Source organism: Bradysia coprophila, unplaced genomic scaffold (genome assembly GCF_014529535.1).
Source record: "Bradysia coprophila strain Holo2 unplaced genomic scaffold, BU_Bcop_v1 contig_232, whole genome shotgun sequence".
Classification (NCBI taxonomy): Eukaryota; Metazoa; Arthropoda; class Insecta; order Diptera; family Sciaridae; genus Bradysia; species Bradysia coprophila.
The window spans coordinates 7,545,236-7,565,599 of NW_023503493.1; the positions used below are offsets into that span (position 1 = coordinate 7,545,236).

Below are 20,364 nucleotides of genomic sequence, written 5' to 3' on the forward strand. Positions count from 1 at the left end.
CTCGATCAAGGTGAGAAAGAAAACTAACTTAGCCTGATCTAGGTCAAGAAATAAAGTAAATATCGGATAGGTTGTCTAATTTGTTGCTAAGTGTGTGGTCAGAAATGACCGCCGCATTTTTTCCACGTTTATGGATCTCCCTCTCCCTCACTTCCAATTGTTCATACAAATAAACTGTTTTCTAATCACCGAAAAGCAGCATTTATGAACGTTCCCTAACCTATTGTTTGTTACTCCTACAATTATGGATCTGCTGGGCAACAGGCAAATCCTACAATTACGGATCTGCTGGGCAAGAGGACATTTTATACTGCCTTCAGATGACTTAGCATTTTTACAGATTTCTTTTATTTTTACAGTGTTGTCATCATTTCACTACAGTTTTATAAAAAGCATTGAAAGTCTCGTTGATCGGACCAGTCAAAACCAACTCCCCTACTCCTAATCTACGCATCTCTCTCAGCATTATTTCTTCAAATTGTCCGTTTGAAGTTTTTGATTCATTTGTGAAGCCATAACATCATGCTGCCAGCCTTTTTATATTTTAATTAATAAATTTCCGAAACAGAATATGTTGACCGTCGAAACACCCAAACACGCACATATAATATTCTTTAAGTTTTATGTTTATTATGCACCTTTATCTCGTTTAAAATAATATTGAGCAACCCAAAAAGGTACACATCCAGCGCGATCATACAATTAATCATAAATAAAATTTTGAAAAAAAAACTTTTTAGTTTTATAGTTTAATGCCGTTTATGTTCATTTTTATTTCTAAATTTTCTGGTATTAATTTAACGAAATATTCTACGCTTCAAAGTGGGCGGTCTAGTCCAATCATTTGGTTATCAACAACATCGAGTTGATTAATTGTTTAACAGACGTAGGGACGAAATGTTCCGATATAAAAACTAAAAAACATAACAACGACAACAACAAAAATTTAATTCAAAGAAAGTGTCACAAATTAATTGAAGAAACGATAGGAAATTTAATCGAAATTGGGTGGAGGGATCGGTTTAATGTTGACCTGAATTTTCATCCAAATAAATCCATAAATAATCCACAGACGAAATTCTAATTCAATTTTTCTTATTAACGATGTGCCAGTCGGACTATATTGTTTTCGTTAGTCGATTTATTTCGATTTTTTTTTTGTTTGGTTTTGTTTTGTTCATAAATTTATTATGGAAAACATTTTGTCGAAAATATGTCTCTTTTTTGTTGTAACAAACTGTGGTTCGGACATCTGTGTTCCGTGGTGGAAAAAGGTTCGAAAATCGTTAGAAAAATGTAATAAAAATTCATGGGAAAACAACAAACTGTTGTTGACTGAATTTGATCTATCGTTTTCGTAGACACATTATACGTATCGGTCGTTGATATGTGCGTTCATTCAAGACAATATAAAATAATAGTCGCTTGACCGTTTACGGCTATTAAAAACAGTTGTTAATTACACTTATTGTGTTCCATTCGATCAGATATATGTTGAACAGGACAGAGACAGTAAAAAGGGATGAATTTTAATTGAAATATATATCTTGTGTGTTGACTTGTTGTTCGGGGGAGGAAGGGTATTTGTGTTAAGGTTTTGTCTTGTTGATTGAATCCAATATAATCGTTAAATTTATATTAATGGTTTAGATGTCTCGTCATTACTTTATATAGCCTGTGATTACTTTAGAACATAATTAAAACAGCAAAGTCAGAGCCACACTGGTCACATGGTGAAATCTGGCAAGCTCGATTGCGCCTATTGATTTTATGTAATGAAATTCCTATAATATTGACGCCCATATCACATAATTTTACGGCCTTAGAACCGGATTTTGTGTCAGTAGACTAAAAACCCGACACGCCCTTAGGTAGCCAGTCCGGTCCTGAACAGAGTATATACATAGTCCTCCGAAATGTTATAAGTGAGAAACACGTGTTATGTGTAATACCTTCACTTACGATACCACCTACACAGACGGAATATTTTATTTGAAGAAATCAGCGATATATAAACAAATCAACTCAGAAAACTCTTCGGTTCATTACAAGGCGTTGTAAATGAATATCAATTGAACACATAAAAAAGCTGTTACATGAAACAAGTGAGACCTACAATACTTCGTGGTATTTCTTAGCGTTGATCAATTAAAAATAATTTAATTTTAAATTTGGCTTTTAGAGTCGAAATGAGTGTTTTATGGTTCGTAAGATTAAACTGAAAAATCGATGGGAATAGTACCAGACGTTTGTATTGCGTCGCCCTCATCCTTTGAAAAGTAGCGATCAACAGAATTCTATTTTGTTTATGTCTTCAACGTATTTATTTTCTGAACCAAATACATCCAGCTGAGCCCAGCATTCCCTCAGACCCACAATACAATGCCGCATCATTGATACGCTTATAAATATCATTCCCCAACGGAAAGGACAAAGCTTATAAAATATCGCAAAAAAAAACAAAATTGCAGCAGTAGCATCGAAGCGATAATTTCTTATTGCATGAATCAACGCACACAGCAGATAATTGTACGCCATTCATACATTACGCGTATAATTTACTTGATAAAATTGTGTTTGTAAACACAATGGCCGGGTATAATACGTTCGGATCAAAGAAAATCCTTATAAATGATCCTTACTGTATATACTTCATACAACAATTCTCTGCTCTCTAATCCGATTTACAATACGAAATATATCTTCATAAATACAGTCAAAAAGTTGTGTTTCCCATTCACAAATTCGGCACTAAACCGTCGATATTTATATGGCGATGAATTGTATACGAATGGAACGATATGTACAAATTGGACTATCAACACCAGAAGTTGCAGCTAAATGTAACCGAAATATTTTTTCATTTCTGTATTTCGCTAAATCGCTGTGTATGCGTTTCAATAGCAAATAAAATACGAAAAACTTCCTCTTTGACTTAAATTCTGTTGTTGTCGAAAAGATAATCGGATTAAATTTTATCAAAAATCAACAGAAATGTAATTTTATTTATCGTTTTAAAATGCTGGACACTTTTATGGTATATTTTAGCGTATAAATATGAGCGAATGTGGATAATTTTTCAGAAATTATTATGTTCGTGTCCGAATTACAGTCAAACATAGCAATTTTATGGGATTGGGGTTTTTTTTTGGGAAAAATCTTTTTTTTTTTTAATTTTTGTGTACTAGACCGTAAAGCTGAGATGAATTTCCTGAATTTTTGACTCAAATTCAAATGCAAAAAAATTAATCCGCTATGATATGCTTTCCGGATGTTCTAAAAAAAAAAAACGATTTAACCTACCTGTCATTTATTGCAATGAATATTTTAATAAAATGCGAAATCAAAATTAATCCCCTTCAATTTTTGTAACTCGTAAGTATACCTCGAAATATACAAACAACAGACACTAACACCCATAGAATAGCGAAAAATTTAGGTCGATTTTTGCAGGTGTTTGCAACTGGTTCTTTTGGTCTAAATGAACAGTGATGTATGGAGAGAAGCGGCGTTTTTTTTTATGTAGTTCGAAACGGTCATACATCTTTTCAGGGCCGTAGCTACTAATGGGCTTAGGCGGGCTGAGCCTGCCCTGGAATCTTGCGAGCCCGCCCTGGAACTTCTAGAGTTCATCTGGAAATTCTGTTAACTTAAAGTAATATCGATTGAAGTTGATGTCTCTCATTTGCCTTATGTATTTGTCAACCTAATTCTGTTTGTTCATTTGCTGTTCTGTATATCTTCTAAGTTCATAAAAAAAAGTCTCGCTGCGCGGCTATTTACATAGTAGAGACTTAAAATAATTTTGAGTTTTAATGCAGGACGTTGTATGAAAAACATTCAAGATGCTCAAAGCGTTTTTTCCTTCAACCTTTGGCTATCCTAATCCCGAATTACCTTTGATGGACGTGTTGAGACAAAAACTTGTTTAGTTGCTTAAACACGAAATTTTTGAAATTTTTCCTTTTTGAGTCATCAAGTACTTTTGTTCATCTAAATCCTGATCAAGGTTTGAGGACTTGGAATCGGGCAAATTCAGGTCAAAAATGAATGCTTTAGGTCTGATCTACGCTGAAAGCTGAAGGTCATAAAAGATGTTCAGCGTTCACTTGGCTCAGTAGCTACATTTTTCGCATTTTGAATTTTAAATGGTCGTCAACAAGTAACTTCCAGTGTAGCTACATGACTTTGTTAATGACATTGAACAGCTTTTCTGTACGATTTGCTTTCTCATAAAAAAAGCATTCGTTCTTGAACTACTAAAACCTGTTAGTAAGCTTCTAAAGATATCGGATCATGGCAGCGGTTTTCATAGACGAGTTGAGACGGCTGTTGCACCGCTAGAAAATTTTTGGAAGTTTTTTCTCAAAAATTTCATGTGTTTGATTTAAAATATTTCCTCAGCTTTCTGACTTCAAGATCACTGACAAAAAGTAAAAATTTTAGATCAGCCTGTAGTTTCTTGTTTGGAACAAATCGAAGCTATTCAGAGAATTTTGTGTTTCCTTAGTTTCTTCAATCCTTAACAAAGTTCAAAGAAGAGTACAATTTTTGGCTGGAAGTAAATTTTTTTTATGAAGCAGTGACTTCAAAAGTTATACTAAAAGACATCATTCTTCTTATTTATAATTTTGAACTACATTTAACATACAAGCATGGATTTTAAAAAGGCAGTATGTTTTCGAAATCTAATTTTTTTTGTAGTCAATTCTTTGAGTCTTTCTTGAGGGGATGGCCATTTCTTTAAGTTTTCAAAAATGAAAGGACGTTGTTACAATAGTGAAGTCGGCATCAAATGGCCATCCTGACTACCGATGTTATGTTCAAAAGAAATCAAATAAAAATTGAAATTGTCTCTATCATTATTACTGAAAAAATTTCGCTCGCTCCGCTCGCGTTGTCACAACTAACTATACTTTACACAATCTGGTTTTAGTAAACACAAACAAAAATAATAAATTACGACAATCGTTTTAACATCTACTTCTGCACAATAAACGTAAAGCTTTTTATAAAGTTTCAATCTAAGGGCTTGAGCCCGGCCTGAAAATCTTGTCTAACTACGGCCCTGCATCTTTTTGACTCAAAGGCTTTATATTTAGCTGATATGATTTTGGTAGATTTTGACTCAACCACTATTACTTCTAGAGAAGAGCATATTTTCTAGAAAACGTTTTCTAAATTCTTATAATTTTCTTAAATTTTGGAATTTTAGAACTTTTTAGAATAACTTCTACAAAAATTTCTATAAAATAGGTCCTGCACTAGAGTGGGCGTTGATTGTTCGTTGAGGCAATTTGCCAAAGGAACAGTAAATTTAATCTTTCACTCAGCAGGCCTATTACTTTTTTTGTTGGAAATCTTTTAAACATATTGTTCGCAAATCTTTTACTTCAATTGTTTAAATTTAAATTTTCTTACATAAACACTATTTTGGCCAGAGATCATTGCTAACATTCATCGTTGTTGTCGACAGCAGATGAACCATCTCTTAATGCTGCGTTTTTCTGATAATGCTGTGTTTGTCTAACATTGTTATATTAATGATGGCCTCTAGGCCATCATACGAAAACATAATGAGAATTTACTTTCTTCTCTTTAAACAATCAGTAAGTCTAAACCACCCTGGCCAGTAGCTACCCGAAATTTAATAACCAAACCGAAAAATCTTATTAGATCTATCAAAACACTTCATATACATACACAAGCAACGCTACCGAGTAGTGTTACCGATTGAATGACTTGCAACGTTTCACCTTCGATGTCTGTCTAGGGAACTGGCTTCATATCCATCCTCATCGACATAATATTCGTATATCAAGGTTTAACGAATAAGGAAAATGTTAGGTGGGGAATTCTTACTACGACTGTCTACGGTAAAAAATCCAATAGATTTCGGTTGTTTCCAATACAAAAGTGTTCGTAGTCGTACTCTTAATTGACAAATTATCTCAGACTTACAAAGATCCGTTAAGAACAATTTGAGATAGACATTAGTGGTTACATTTCGTAAGAAATCTGTTCTCCCCCAACCAAATTCCTTACACCCTAGACACAATATAACCTTCAGATTGCCAACATCAACTGAATTTGACTATCACAGCTGTTGGATTTTTTTTTAATGTTTTTGTTTTTCATTAGCGAAATGTTTTTTTCAAGTAAATTGTCCCTTGCTTTTCTGACAAAAAAGTATATCGATGAAAGAACATAAGTGTTGCATATAATGACTCAAATCGTGTCACACATCATCTTTTTTTGTGTTGGCGCAGCCTCTCGTAAATGTAACACATTTGCCGATTTCTAAAAATATAATCTTAAAATGTGGAAAATGAACTCAATATCCGTTTTGTCTTATTCACCGAGCCCGTTTTTTTTTCTACCACTTCAAAGGAAGGTTACGGGTCACAACGGTTTTTTTTTCTCTTCTTCTCTCTCGAACGAGAGTATACTTTTTAACGAACTTTTTTTGATCATTCGAAACATTTACTTGGTATATGAGCACTCAGTGTGGTGTTAGCCAAATTTAATTGGATAGAGATTTTAAAACTTCAATCATTTTTAAACGCAATGCAATTTAATAATCCGAAGGAAAGGTCTCTTTTTCAAAGAATGCCATTGTGAATTCGCAATGACACAATGAAATTCTCAGAAAAATTTGACAGTGAGACATTTGAAATGTCAAAGACTGTAAGATGAAAGTTTACAACACCTTTGGTCAGGGCTTGCTTTAGAGAATTTTAATTCTGAAAATTCCGAAAATTCTGAAAAATTCCGAAAAAGTTCCGAAAAATTCTGAAATAATTTTTCGGAATTTTTTCAGAATTTTCGGAATTTTCAGAATTAAAATTCTCTAAAATAAGCCCTGCCTTCGGTCCAGATGATTTTGGTCTTATAAATCTTCACTTTGTCAAGATACATTCGGCTTCGGTAAACGTCTTTGTGCCTTCATGAAACCATTATAAGCGGATCCGCGGATCTGTTAGACTTAGATGGAGCCTTAAATTCTATTATGGGATTTCCGAACTTGATCAACGAGACACAGTTGTCATGTCGGTAAAAATTTTTATCAAATTCCAAATAACGCTAGGAAAACGGTCTGTACTGATCAATTCATTTTATTTTGTGAATATGACAATGACAAAGCCTATGAAACAAGACATTGCTATGCCTAAAATAAGTATCATTATCAAGGTCCAATCATTCGCCGACTCACAGTCGGCAAAATTCAGAAACCGAATGGTTATGGTGTTGTTGCTGATGGTGTTGTTGTTAGATAGTTGTATGAGTGATTGTGCATGTGCATCTTCCATTTGGCAATTATCCGAATGGGATGAAGACGGCTGAGCGTTGCCATATTCAGTCTGAAAGCATAAAGTTTGATTTTGTTAATGTGATGGAATTAAACACAAGAAAGTGAGACTTACACAAGTTATTGCCATGATTATATGACATGCGGATTTCACAAAATATATACAATTCTCAACACACAGAACGAGCGCTGTACACAAAATTTATTTACATTTGACCTCAACCGCATATCCTTCGGTTGATTTGATGTCTTAGTTGGCGCGACTCTTCCGGATATTGTGAAACGGTTGATCAACAGTTTCCAGGCTGCGTATAGGAGAACTGCAATGGAAGTGATTCGCGTGAAAATAACCTACAAGGATCAAAATTCAATTGAATGTACAAATAAATACCTGTTGTGATGACCAAAACTACGATCAGTAGAGTTGAAACCCAGCAAATTGCAAGAAAAAATTCTTGAATCAACAGTCTTTATATGTTTAAAAAAATTCAGCTGTTCCTTTTTGTTTACATTCATTAACGTCAAACGCTGTCAATACTTATTTGACATAGTCATTTTACTGTGTATGGTGTGTATGGTCAATCTAGCGCCATCTGTGATTGTTTCTCTATTGATTGTTTTGGCGCAAACCAGTCAACTCAACAGATAGCCAAGCACGTCTGTAATAAATACAGTCAAGCCCGGACTAATTTTTGTTTGAGTTAAGGACAATGAAGGACTTTTACAAATTTGCTGCATACAACGCTCAAATGGTCTTTTTGATCCAGTATGCCTCTATATACACAGATTACCTCTCTGTCTAAATGGAAAAACCAAAAAATAATTTTTTTAATTCAAGGATACGTATTAAGCGGGGTGTCGCAACGTTTATTTTCTGTCTCTTCTCTCGAACCATAGAGCACATTTTAACGAACGTTTTTTCGTTGAACATTTCCATTCGAACCGTTTACTTAGTATACGAGCACTTAGTGTGTTAGCCAAATTTAATTGGCTGCAGATTTTATAATTTTAATCATTTTTAAACGAAATGAATTTAATATTCCGAAGGAAAGGTCTCTGTAAATTTAAATAATTTTTTTTTCTCTGTACGTTTGCTAAATTTATTCAACGCATATAACAAAACGACATGTAATTTTATGTTGCACACCATATTCGTGTCGTAGGAAATCTGCATTTCAACAGCATATACAACACTAACTGGCATGTTTTTCGATTAACATATAATTGAAGAACGTCCGTGTGCGAATAATAAACCAAATAAAGTGTCAACGATGCTACTTTGTTGCATGGAGAGAGAGATATATGCATGATAAATAATTATGTTTTTTAACGACAAACTAAACAAACTGTTAACGAAAACCACAAAAAAATTAATGAACGATAAAGAGAAAGAAAACAGAAAAATTATATTATCAGAGTGATTTATGTGGCTGAACCGGAAAATAAATTATCAAAAGTTATAAACACGGTACAGGTGAAAATGAAAATGCATTAAAAAAACTTAAATAAGTTTTATGCGTGCGTCTGTAAGTTATGCATTTTATAGATAGGCCGAACATATTTCGTAGTTGTTCATTAACGATCAAGAATTTGTGCAAAATATTTCAACCGTAATTTATTGTCAACCGTGTTGAATATTGAATATATATAAAAGTGTGACAAGTAAAATTATGGTTTTAATCATGTTTTTACCATGCATTAAGTAATATTATGCGTTGTATGGTGTGTGTACTGCCGGAGACCTGATTCACTTTCGAATGAACATTTGTAATTTTTTCCAAACAACATTTCTGATTTTTTTTTATGCAAAAACATATGACTTGAATACGTTTCAACACTTACGAAACAAATTTCCACGGTTGGCGACAGGAAAACCGACAAAAGTTTACAAGATGAACTGAAGCGGTTTCGACTCCAATAAAAAAAAATATTTGCACTGCCGATCCATGAGAGTATAATTCTTCTTAACCTATTAGAAACGGCATTGGTATCGCTATAAAATCATTAAGACTGTTACTTCTTTTGTTAAAGATACCACTTATTGTTCACTTTTATCACTGCTTTTGATAGCTGATGATTAGCCGTTTCTAAAAGAATGATTACATGATTACGAAGAACAGAACAGGGGCCTATAATTTTACAATTACATTCGTAACAAAGATTGTAGATTGGTATGAGAAATCGGGATATTCCATCTGTCAAAGTGACGTTTCAAACGTTAAACGAAAAAAAATATGCGAGGTGGTTGGAAAATCGTTGATTATTCTTTAATTCTATTTATATTTTGTCACAGCAAAACCTTAACGAAGAAGAGCTGTTTTCAGAAAATTATTGGCACGTCAGGGACCGTCAATACATAGCTTTTGTTTCATGGCAAATCTTCGGTCGACACGACACAATTAATTTAAATTTATTCGTTAACGTGTTTATGTGCTATTGTTCATTTTTAGTTGATGAATTGTTCCGTCAGACTTTCCTGTACGTCGCGTCGACACTAATTTACTATTTTCCTAAATCGGCTAAATATTTTAATTTAACATAAAATGAATCGAAGTTGGGTCGAAACAAATGTTAGCCCGTTGTTACTAATACATACGAATTGCATGCGACTCTTTTCATTTCTTTGTCAATGATATAGAACAAACCACCGTTGCCATTTTTATCTATTATCGATTTTAAAACTGGCAAAGTTTGTTTGTTTACATGGACCAGCTGGTCGAACAGCTGAATCAAATTTAAGCACAAATATGAGTGCCTTCCACTGTATGCCAAATTGAAGCCACGGTCTCTACGATTAATTATCATATACACTTAAGATATATTTTTCCACACAGCCGGCAGAACTAATCTCACTATGGCTTTGAGACCAAAAAAGTCGGTTTTCAGAGGTGCGCATGGGAGCTTCGAACTTTTTCGATTTTTTTTTTTTTGTATTTTCGTGTTCAGTGGACCATTCTGCATCGAACCTACCCGCAGGCCTTAAAAAACAAAATACTTTCGTCAAAACGCTACACCCTACTGCAAATACAAAAGAAGAATCTGATTCAGTTTGTCTGATCTGGTTTTACATTGATTTATCTGTTTCGGTTAGTTTTTCATTCATACCCAGAACCAATTCCTTTCCTCGTCTTCCAATTTTCAATTTCGTCACCAACGTTCGCATTCCCTCTAACATTTCTTTCACGAAAAGACAATCTAAGTTTTATCTGGATTTCTTGTCAGTGCAATTATGCATAAGCTCACCGCAAAACAAGTGTAAAACCACAATTTTATCATCGGAGGATAAGTTTTTAAACCAACATTATTAACATAAATTAAAGCGATCGGTGGACCGCAAATGGTTGATTCCAACTTTAATTTCATATACGTTTGACGTAATTAATTTATATTTAACAGACAGAGACGATGAAAAAAATACAAATCGAAAACCAAATTTTATGGCAAAAAACATTGAAAACGCTCAGAAACCACACTTAAAGTCGTTCCATTCGTCTATCTATCTATCTTATATATACAATTTCTATTCACTTCGCATATTTTCTGGGTGCTGTTATCTCGCCAATTTATTTTTGCTATAAATTGAGTGATTTATTTATTGGATTTTTGAATAGATTTGTTGCAAAGGTATAAAATTATGCAAATATTTTGTCTTGATTTCGATTTTTTTGCCTTCTCGTTCGGATTTTTTTCTTCTCTTGTATTCGATCTTGTTGAGTATTCGCTTTCCCATGATTTATTTCGATTAAATGGAAGTTTTCAATTTATTATTATTGCATGATAACTTTAGCGTCGCATTAACTGCAAAAGTTTTCAAATTATAAATTATTTCGAGATCAGTTGCGTTTGATAACGTATATGCGATGGTCGACGATTTGGATGACCTAAATCATATAGTGACAATTTCACCAACGAATCAATGTGATCGAAGAAAAACGGGATGTTATCTTGCCGTTTCACTATTTCACCCATTCGGTGACCCAATCCTTATATGTACGAGTTTTAATGCCAGAGTCGGGTGCATAAGCATTCATTCATTCTTAGTATACCAACAAAATTGCATTTGTCGTCTGCATGTTGCAGTTGCTGGACTGACATTTAGATCATTTTGAGGATTATTGGATGAATTATAACTACCCAAGAGAAATTATCGAAATCATTAATTGAAGGTATTGATGATAGCCATCAAAATTAAAGAGTTCATAGAAATCGGTAGAATGAATTGAGAGTTAGGGTTCGCAGAGATTACAGGCCCTATTGATAGCTGCTTAATTTAGTTAATTAGTTAATAATTACTTCAATCTGACAATCCATATATTGATAGTCAAGCGGCCATTAAATGGCCCGATCCAGAAATCCCAGTATAGTCCACTACTCTCAACTCCTTCATAAACCAATGGAAATAGTTACATTTTTAAGAACCGCAGGCAAATAATACCATTTCTTTCCGCCCGAAGTTCTACAAACATTGTCTGTCTCTTTAACAAAAAGAACATTAGTGACTTACTGACGCCCTAACAGGTCACAGCTCGATGTGGGTGAAGCGCTACTCAAAATTTTCCGACATGTTGAGGATCTCAAGATATGTCTGCAATGGTACGCACACAGCACAAATCTCAGGTTATCTCAAGATTCGTATGTCGTGTAAATTTGTCTATTCTGGATCGCCCAAAACCACTTACAGTGGAGGTGTGACGCAAGTCCTGTTATCCACTTACAAAAGAACTGATATCGGTGTAGGTGACGCTTACAGATTCGACACGCAAAAAGGTATGCGTCACAAATGGCAGCTGATGAGGAAAGTACGCGAAAGGCTTATCAACAAAAATCATACCAGAAAAATTTTAGGAAGAAAATTATAATAAAAAAGTATGCGCCACAAGGGGCAGATGTTGAGGAAGGAAAATTTTTAAAATTGTGAAATATATTCCTTTAAAAAATGGAATTCAAATGGAAGAAAGCCGGATCATCTGCCCCTTGTGACGCAAACTTTTTTATTACAATTTTCTTCCTAAAATTTTTCTGGTATGATTTTTACTGCGGAAAAATTTTTTTGTCAAATTTTTCAGTGTGCACGGACTTGCGTCACGGCCCTTCACTAACGTAGGGCCATGATTTTAGTAGCTGTTCTGGATTTTTTAAACTTTTCCTGTTACAAATTTTGCAACAACTTCAGGTGGCTCCCAGCCCTTTGAAGTGCAGGTTCTATTTCGACTTAATTTCAAGTTTACTCTTTCAAGCACAGACAAACAGCAACCAGCATACACCGAAAAATATCCCAGACTTAAGCTATCTAGATATGAAAAGGTGTATGTGCCAATGACGTGACAGTTTTTTTTGTTATGTTTTAATTATTCCATTCTTCCATTCAACATTTTTACATCCTTTTCCAACAAAATTATTGTTAGCATTATAGTGACAAACGAAAATTTTTAATTAAACGAAGCCCGCACATATCACCAGAGGACAAGTGGAAAGAAAGACAAAAAATGTTATCGATGATCTTAATTTTCAATTAATAATGTTGACTCGAAATCAAATGTCTTTATGCATACACAACACACAGTCATTAGTACTTGTAGAATGAATGGATTGTGGTATCGAAGCAAATAAAATTTTACGTTCAAGTTGAATTGACTTAATCAACGACATTGATGGCTAGTACGCCTACATATTGATTTGATGCTGCGGGATTTGAGACAAATCATCAAACAGTTCGTTTGTGATGATAGTGAGTCGTCTAGAGATTGATTAAAAGTCAGCCAATTTGAAAATGAATTACTTTGTCGCTGTGGGTGCATGGTGAAAGAACTCTATGCGTGATTATCCTATTCTTCTAATGTTTGTTCATGATGTCAGCGTAATTTTATACGGAAAGCAGCATTAATCATCCATTCAGCGGACACGTAATCCGATCATTTACCATTAATTTACTTTTGCGACGCATCAACCTTGTGTAAAATTGAACAATTTACGGTGTTTATCATCGAGAGACATCATCAGTTTGACGACTACAGACCGACATTCAATATTCTACAATGTGCTAATGTTTTAACAACGTCGCGAATACTTTGTTTAAACAGAAATTAAAATCTAATTTGCAGATTAATTATGTTTGGCCAACAGAATCGCGGCTGGCTGATTCTCCACTCTCTGCATTCGCATTATAGCCATAAGAATAATGATGTTTCGATTTGGCAACACAAAGTGAAGCGAACCAAAAAAAAACTTTATACGAAAAACAGATCTGGATAGCAATGCTGTAATATTAATCAGAGTCATTAAGTTTATGATTCTGAATTTCATTTGCATATAAACGTTGTTCGACAAGATTATTTGCGTTAATTTATAGAGATTTCAGGCAGGGTGGCTATCGTTAGGCGATTACTGATTTCTTTCTCGTTTTAATGTTCCAAAACCTATTTTATTATTCAAATATTCTGTTTTAGAATGATGTTGACAATTTAATTAATTAATCGTCGAATGGAATGTTGACCGTGTCGTTTAAGAAGTTTTTTTTTGGATTTTATTGACGAAAATTTTGTTCTCTTCATTTTTTGCAGCCTCGTTTTCGTACGATATGCTTGGCAAATCAAGACGAAGACATCCACCGAGAGGAGCCAAACGAGGAAGACCACGTGGATCTAGACGCGGTGGTGGCACTGGCAGTCTTGGACGGTCAGATACATCGGCTAAGGGTTCGATTGGAGGTGAGTAATTGAATCCATTTTTTATCACAAGTAAATTGTCGATCCGAACGCTGCGAATGAACATCAACCCCTCAATTCACAAAATCTGATATAGCTTCAATGTTGTTAAACAAATGCCCATATATCTTGATTACGCATTCCCTCTTTCGTTCGTCCCGAAAATATAAATTCAAATCCACTTTAACACCGCTTAATGGCTGTGCTCCTTTTTTGTTCTATTTAGCGATGTAATGATATGCGTAATTTAAGTGCAATGTTCAAATTGAATGGAAATTCTATGGTGTTAAGCATGCAATGGATGTGTAATATACACATCGTTGCATGTCGCTTTTGTATGCACAGTTTACAAAGAGAGATTGAAAATGTACACTTTTTTGTTGTCATCAGCTAGGGTGGTTCTATGTGTAATTTGAAACCGTCCTTTCGCATTTATCACGTACATTTCTTGTCAATTTTGAATAAATTACGAAACGTATGCAGAAAGTTAGGTTTATTGAGTGGTAATAGATTGTAAAGCCTTTTAGCATAGTGTAGTAACACGGAAAGAATTTATTGTTGGACAAGTTGTGTCGAAAGCAATTGAAGCATGGATTGAACATGTTTGCCCGCTGTATCCTGAGCGGAACAGGAGAAAAATTGTTCGTTGCCATTTAGAAGTTATAGAATGGAAATTGCAAATGTTACAAGTATCCCTTCCACTTTCTCAATGTAATTGTGTCCTAAGGTGATTTTTATGCGTGAATCAAGTTTCTTTCTATTTCCTACACGAATTTTTGATGATTTCTTCGTATGAGTCGATAGCTCCAAAGTATCACTTCAGAAAATTGAGTGAGTGAGTGAGTTCTAGTGAGTTCTATACTGAAAAGTGTTCGTTCCGCCAGCTTTTAGATGGCTAAAAAGTGTGGACCTTCGTCCAGGTTGGTGTCAAAGGTAAAGTCTTCCTGTCACATGAAACATGAATCTATTTTTCTGGAGAGGGATTACGGCGTCAGTTCTCTTTTCTCTATTCAATCTAAACTCTACTGATAGAGAACGATTCACCCTTTCACTGAAATATGTCGCTGCAACAACACCATTGTCAACAGAAAAATATTAAATTTTTTACTCGACGGATTTCAGTCAAATAAAATGCCATCGTATAGAATTGAGAAAAGAGTACTGATGCCGTAATCCGAAGCTGAAGCGAATTCTTGTCTAAATTGACTGACGTTAAGTGTACTTTCTGATTTAATCTATCAAAAACGGCAATCGTGTTGCGATATAATATTCAAATGTACTACTTCTTTTGGTGGATGTAACCTTCTTGTGTTCGGCAGAAATCTTTTATTTCATTTGATTAAACACTGTGTTTGCTAGATAAGGAGATACGACCGGAGCTCATTGTTTACTTTTATCAAAGTTGTCGACAATAGATGACTAATCATTTCTAAAAGACAGAAATGTTTTATGAACATTGCGGAGGATGGCATTGTCTCATAAAATAACTTCAAATGCGTTTCTCCCAACAACCATTTCTGCGTAAGATCCAAAAATATTGTTTATAAAATGAGAATAAAAGATCTACGTTGACTGTACTATAAAATCGGATAATTCTCTTCGGTGAAAGGCTCAATGGCTCTCAATAGCATTTCATTATTTCCCATATTTTTGTTGACACGTGCTTCCTATGTCGGTGGTGGTTGTTTTTGTTTACCAAACTAAGATCTTAATCACGATTTTATCCGCACAAATTCCAATTAGTTAATTTCTTTTCTCTAGACCAGAGTGTGTGCGTGAAGTACATAAGTACCCATATTCATTATGTTCGTAGTCGTTGTCGCGAAATCCGATTGCATAAATTACTTAAAATGCGTTAAAACACGTTACAATGCATTGAGTGGCATGCGTTTAGAAGTTGTGTCTAGATTGTACATTTTATATTATTTGAATAATGAATTGAGTTTTAACATATCGAATGTGTTGTTATACGTGATTCCTTCGTTAATTTATGGATTACAGTTGATTCTATTTGAAAAAATATGGCATAACATTTTCCACCGTAAGCAAACGTTGCGGACACACATGGGTTCATGTTTCAATGCGATTTTATAAAATCAATCTATTGCATCATCGACATTCAACGATTTTTGTGTATAATCCACGAAATTTATTCACCAAAAAATATATTTTATTCGAAAGTTCCTTACAATTTGCGATATATTTAGCGGGCATATCCATAACGAATTGCATTTTATTTACATGAAAATCCAATAAAACATGCAATTTTATTGCTAGCATTAATAGCAAAACGACCGTTAACGTAAAATTCGCTATTTATCGATGGAATGAACAGAACAGTCATCATTTCGTTGTGTAAATTATTACCAAAATTTTTTCGTTTTCTATTTTCCCAGGCCTAGCCCAACCAGGCGATAACATATCAATTCCGCCGGCAATTCCACAGGCAAAACGTGGACCGGGTCGACCGCGATTGAAGCCAAACGGTCCCGGCAATCAGGGCCAACGAACACCGGTTCGAATACGCAAACCAATCGGTCCGTTAGTGGTGCCGCTTGGTTCGAGTCCAGCTCCAACGCCACCCGGTCGTAGTCCAGCAATGAGTCCAGCACCGTCCATTCATGAACGAGGACTGGGCTTCTATCAATCTACCGACGACGAACTGTTCAAAGATGAACCGATTGTGATGAAGCAAGAGTTTTATTGAATGGAATGGAAAGAAAAGAATTTTTTTTTTGTTGTGGTGTGAATGGATACGCAATTGATGTACGTTTTGGTTGTACACGATGTATTTGATGTATTGGAAAAAGGCAATTAAAAATGCGTTTGTGGTTTGACGAAAGATGAAACGAGTCTCTTTGTTCTTATTTTGGTTACTACATCAATAGAAGTGGAAAGACAACTGTTCCTGACAACAATAATAACGTTACATCGGCCCAGGATTGGCCGAATATATTCATCTAACGATTTTGTTTTTGTAAATGAGATTCATTCACTTCACCTACTCATTGAATCCAATCACGCACAGCCAGGTAGGTAGTTACTCGATACGAAAAAAAAATTATTATTTCTCTCATTTGCAAAGTTCGATTTACATTTAATTTGTCCACGTTCATAAAATATTTGTCACTTTAATTGAGGAACCATCAACCAAACAAAAAACAAAACGGCTTTACAATACAGGTATGTATACGATGAACATCAGACATTATAATATAGCAGCAGCTCAAACTCAATGTCTATATGTAAATGCACTGTGGGAAGCGACAAAATATTTGTTTAATTTTGTTTCATTCTGTTTCCATTACGAAATGTGCCGAGTTTCTGTTAGTTTAAAATTGATATTTTTCGATGATGGTCACGTACTGTTTTAAAGGAAAAAAAAACCTATTCTCTCGTCTACAAAAAAGAAGAGTTCAATGCAATAAATAAATCTTTAATTTATTTAAACACCAGTAGCAGGTTCAGGTGGATTTCAATTTAAATTTAAATTTTCCTAATTTTAAGAAACAGATACGTTCTTCATGCGTAGTGTGATTTGCATGAGAAACAAAAGAACAAACTTTAAAAGAAATATCAAACGTAAATAGTTCAGTTCATCAGCATTCAACGAACAGATATTATACATTGTCTCCGTACCATCATGGCAGTTGTACATTTTGGAAACAATGGTTCACAGATGATACACGCTTATTTTCCAAGTATGCGATCCTTCTTATTGAATAAGTTTTTTTGATAGTAAGGGAGTGCGGCATTGTCGATCGTACAAAGTACATGATGTCTGAGCAAATTAGTTGAACAGGTTAATCAACTTTTTTACGAGTGGTTTCGTACTTAATTGAGGAGAGAAATAAAACCAAAAATATAGTAAGACATTTATAACATTTAGAACTGACTTTCATGTACTAACTAGAGTGATCACTCAGTGATCCTTCATCTAGTGCATGAAATGATAGAATCGTGAGATATGGTCACAGGATCACGGATAGATCATGTCCGGAGCGATAGCGGAGGACTTGACGCAGTGTAGCTTCCAAAAAAAGAACGAAGAAATTTTTTTGAGACGCGGCAACTATATATAGGCGAGAATTTAAGTTTCTTTCCTTTGGCCTGTATCACCACAAATCCTATTCTATCTTATTCTCGCTTCAAATACGAGCTAAACGAGCTATCACTCGACTATGTAGCTTTAAAATTACCGGAGATACATCGTTTTGAAATTGGCACTTTTCATAGAAAATACACCAAATTGACTTTTTCCAAACAATCAAAATCTTTCAACATACTCTGTATGTTTCTATCTATCTATCGACGGTCGATCTCGGAAACTAGTCAGCCAATCTCCATGAAATTTTGCAGGAACCTCAGGGTGGACATAAAAATGAAAATGTGATACGCCATTACCCCAGGAAAAACCAGAATTTTGTTTTATTGGCATCGAAGTGGTTTCTGAGTGTGATTTTCGAGGGTCGGGAACGCGTTTTCGGCTGTAGCTTAGCTGTATTGAAACCTACAGTGGCGTGCGACCCATCAAATGAAAGGTATTCGTAACACGATTCGAACAAAAAAATAATTTAAAAAATCGGGGCAGATTCGCTTGAGCTAGAGTGATTAAAGTGACCAAATTTTGAGCTACTCGAGCGTAGGATGAAAGGACTAATATTTTTTTTGGTTATGAGAGATAGAGATTTACTTTCTTTGGCAAAGTCTCAGAGTTTTACGAGTAGAACAGAGGGGCATATGTGAAAAATGTCGAAAGTTGGAAATGGGTGGGTCAATTATGTTTTTAGAGGTATTTCTTGAATGGTGGCAGATAGAGAGTTACTTTCTTCGGCAAAGTCTCAGAGTTTTACGAGTAGAACAGAAGGGCATATGTGAAAAATGTCGAAAGTTGGAAATGGGTGGGTCAATTGGGGTTTTGGAGATATTTCTTGAATGGTGGCAGATAGAGAATTACTTTCGTCAAATTTTCTGAATTTCGTCAAATTTTCAAATTTCGTCAAATTTCGTCAAATTTTCGAATTTCATCAAATTTTCAAATTTCGTCAAATTTCGTCAAATTTTCGAATTTCGTCAAATTTTTGAATTAAAACTGTAAACTGTTATAAAAAGCAGTGTTGACTACACTTCTAAAACGACTGATATCCCAACAAAAATCTCTTCGAGAAAAGTGTGACGCAGTCTTTGAAATACAATTTCTAAAATGAATGATATCGCTAGAGTTGACGCTTTCAGCTTCGTTACGCAAAAATTAAATTTTACACCCAATTTTAGTTCAAACAAGCTGGCTTAGTTTTTCTCATCATCTGCCAAATAATTTTTACCAAAAAGAATTTGACTGGAAACAACCAAAATTTTACCAAAAAAATCTGCGTCGCATGTGGCAGATAAATTTTCTTGCAGGTCTGTTCCTGAACATCTGCCACTTTGCGACGCAGATTTTTTTTGGTAAAATTTTGGTTGTTTCCAGTCAATTTTTTTTTGGTAAAAATTATTTGGCAGATGATGAGAAAAACTAAGCCAGCTTGTTTGAAGTAATTGGGTGTAAAATTTAATTTTTGCGTAACGAAGCTGAAAGCGTCAACTCTAGCGATATCATTCCTTTTAGAAATTGTATTTCAAAGACTGCGTCACACTTTTCTCGAAGAGATTTTTGTTGGGATAATATATATCAGATGTTGGTTCCTAAAACCCAAAAAAAAAAATTTTTTTTTGAAAATTCCTCGGTGGAACATAAAACAACAAAATTCTGTTCTAACTTTGCCGAAAACTTTAATTTTTGCTTCTTTTGAACGCATTTGTAACAAGAGATCATAAGTGGTATAAGCAGACTTATAGTTCCAGAGCTAACTTTGAACAGAATTGTTTTGTATTGGTTCATGTTCGTTGATATCGAAAACGTGAGACAGCAGCCGTGCAATGTCCAGAAACAATATTTGTTGATCAAATTTTTTCGCTGTTCGTAGATTTGCTGTGATAACAATACCTTCACCATTTTCTTCTTCTCAACACTCTATCACCGTTAGGACATGTAGCAAGCAGGGACTCATTCGAATGATCCCAAAACTTAATGTTTGTAGCGGAATTACAGTCGACGTCAGTGAAATCTAGGCAAGCATTTTCTTCAGCTGTTTTTCAGCTGGTCCACTAATCCAAACAAACGTAATTATAAGATGTTATACGAGTGAAATAGTTACATGCGCTGAAAAAAAGCTGCAGCGAATTCTTGTCTAAATTTCACTGACGTTCAGTGTACTTCCTGATTGAATTAAGCGTCAATTTTTTCGCTGTTCGTTGATTTGAGCCTCAAATTAATACTTCAAGGTACATGCATCGTGTTACTACCAAACT

The 20,364-nt window shown here is 34.6% G+C and overlaps 1 protein-coding gene and 1 long non-coding RNA gene across 4 annotated transcripts in view; one reads left to right on the plus strand and one right to left on the minus strand.

Annotated features, from left to right (window-relative positions):
* Nucleotides 1-16,857, plus strand: part of LOC119075732 (chromatin-remodeling ATPase INO80) — an 87,991-nt gene extending 71,134 nt beyond the window's left edge. For all 3 annotated transcript variants that reach the window (XM_037182272.1, XM_037182271.1, XM_037182273.1), the window contains exons 16-17: nucleotides 13,870-14,016; nucleotides 16,410-16,857. In XM_037182272.1, coding sequence (XP_037038167.1) covers nucleotides 13,870-14,016; nucleotides 16,410-16,720 — 458 coding nt within the window. In that variant the 3' untranslated portion in view covers nucleotides 16,721-16,857. The remainder of the gene's footprint in view (nucleotides 1-13,869; nucleotides 14,017-16,409) is intronic.
* On the minus strand, nucleotides 7,108-8,280 carry LOC119075740. Its single transcript, XR_005087448.1, has 3 exons — nucleotides 7,701-8,280; nucleotides 7,425-7,629; nucleotides 7,108-7,361 (listed from the first exon to the last, which is right to left on the minus strand). It is a non-coding gene; the product is annotated as an uncharacterized LOC119075740 (long non-coding RNA).
* Nucleotides 16,858-20,364: the final 3,507 nt, after the last annotated feature.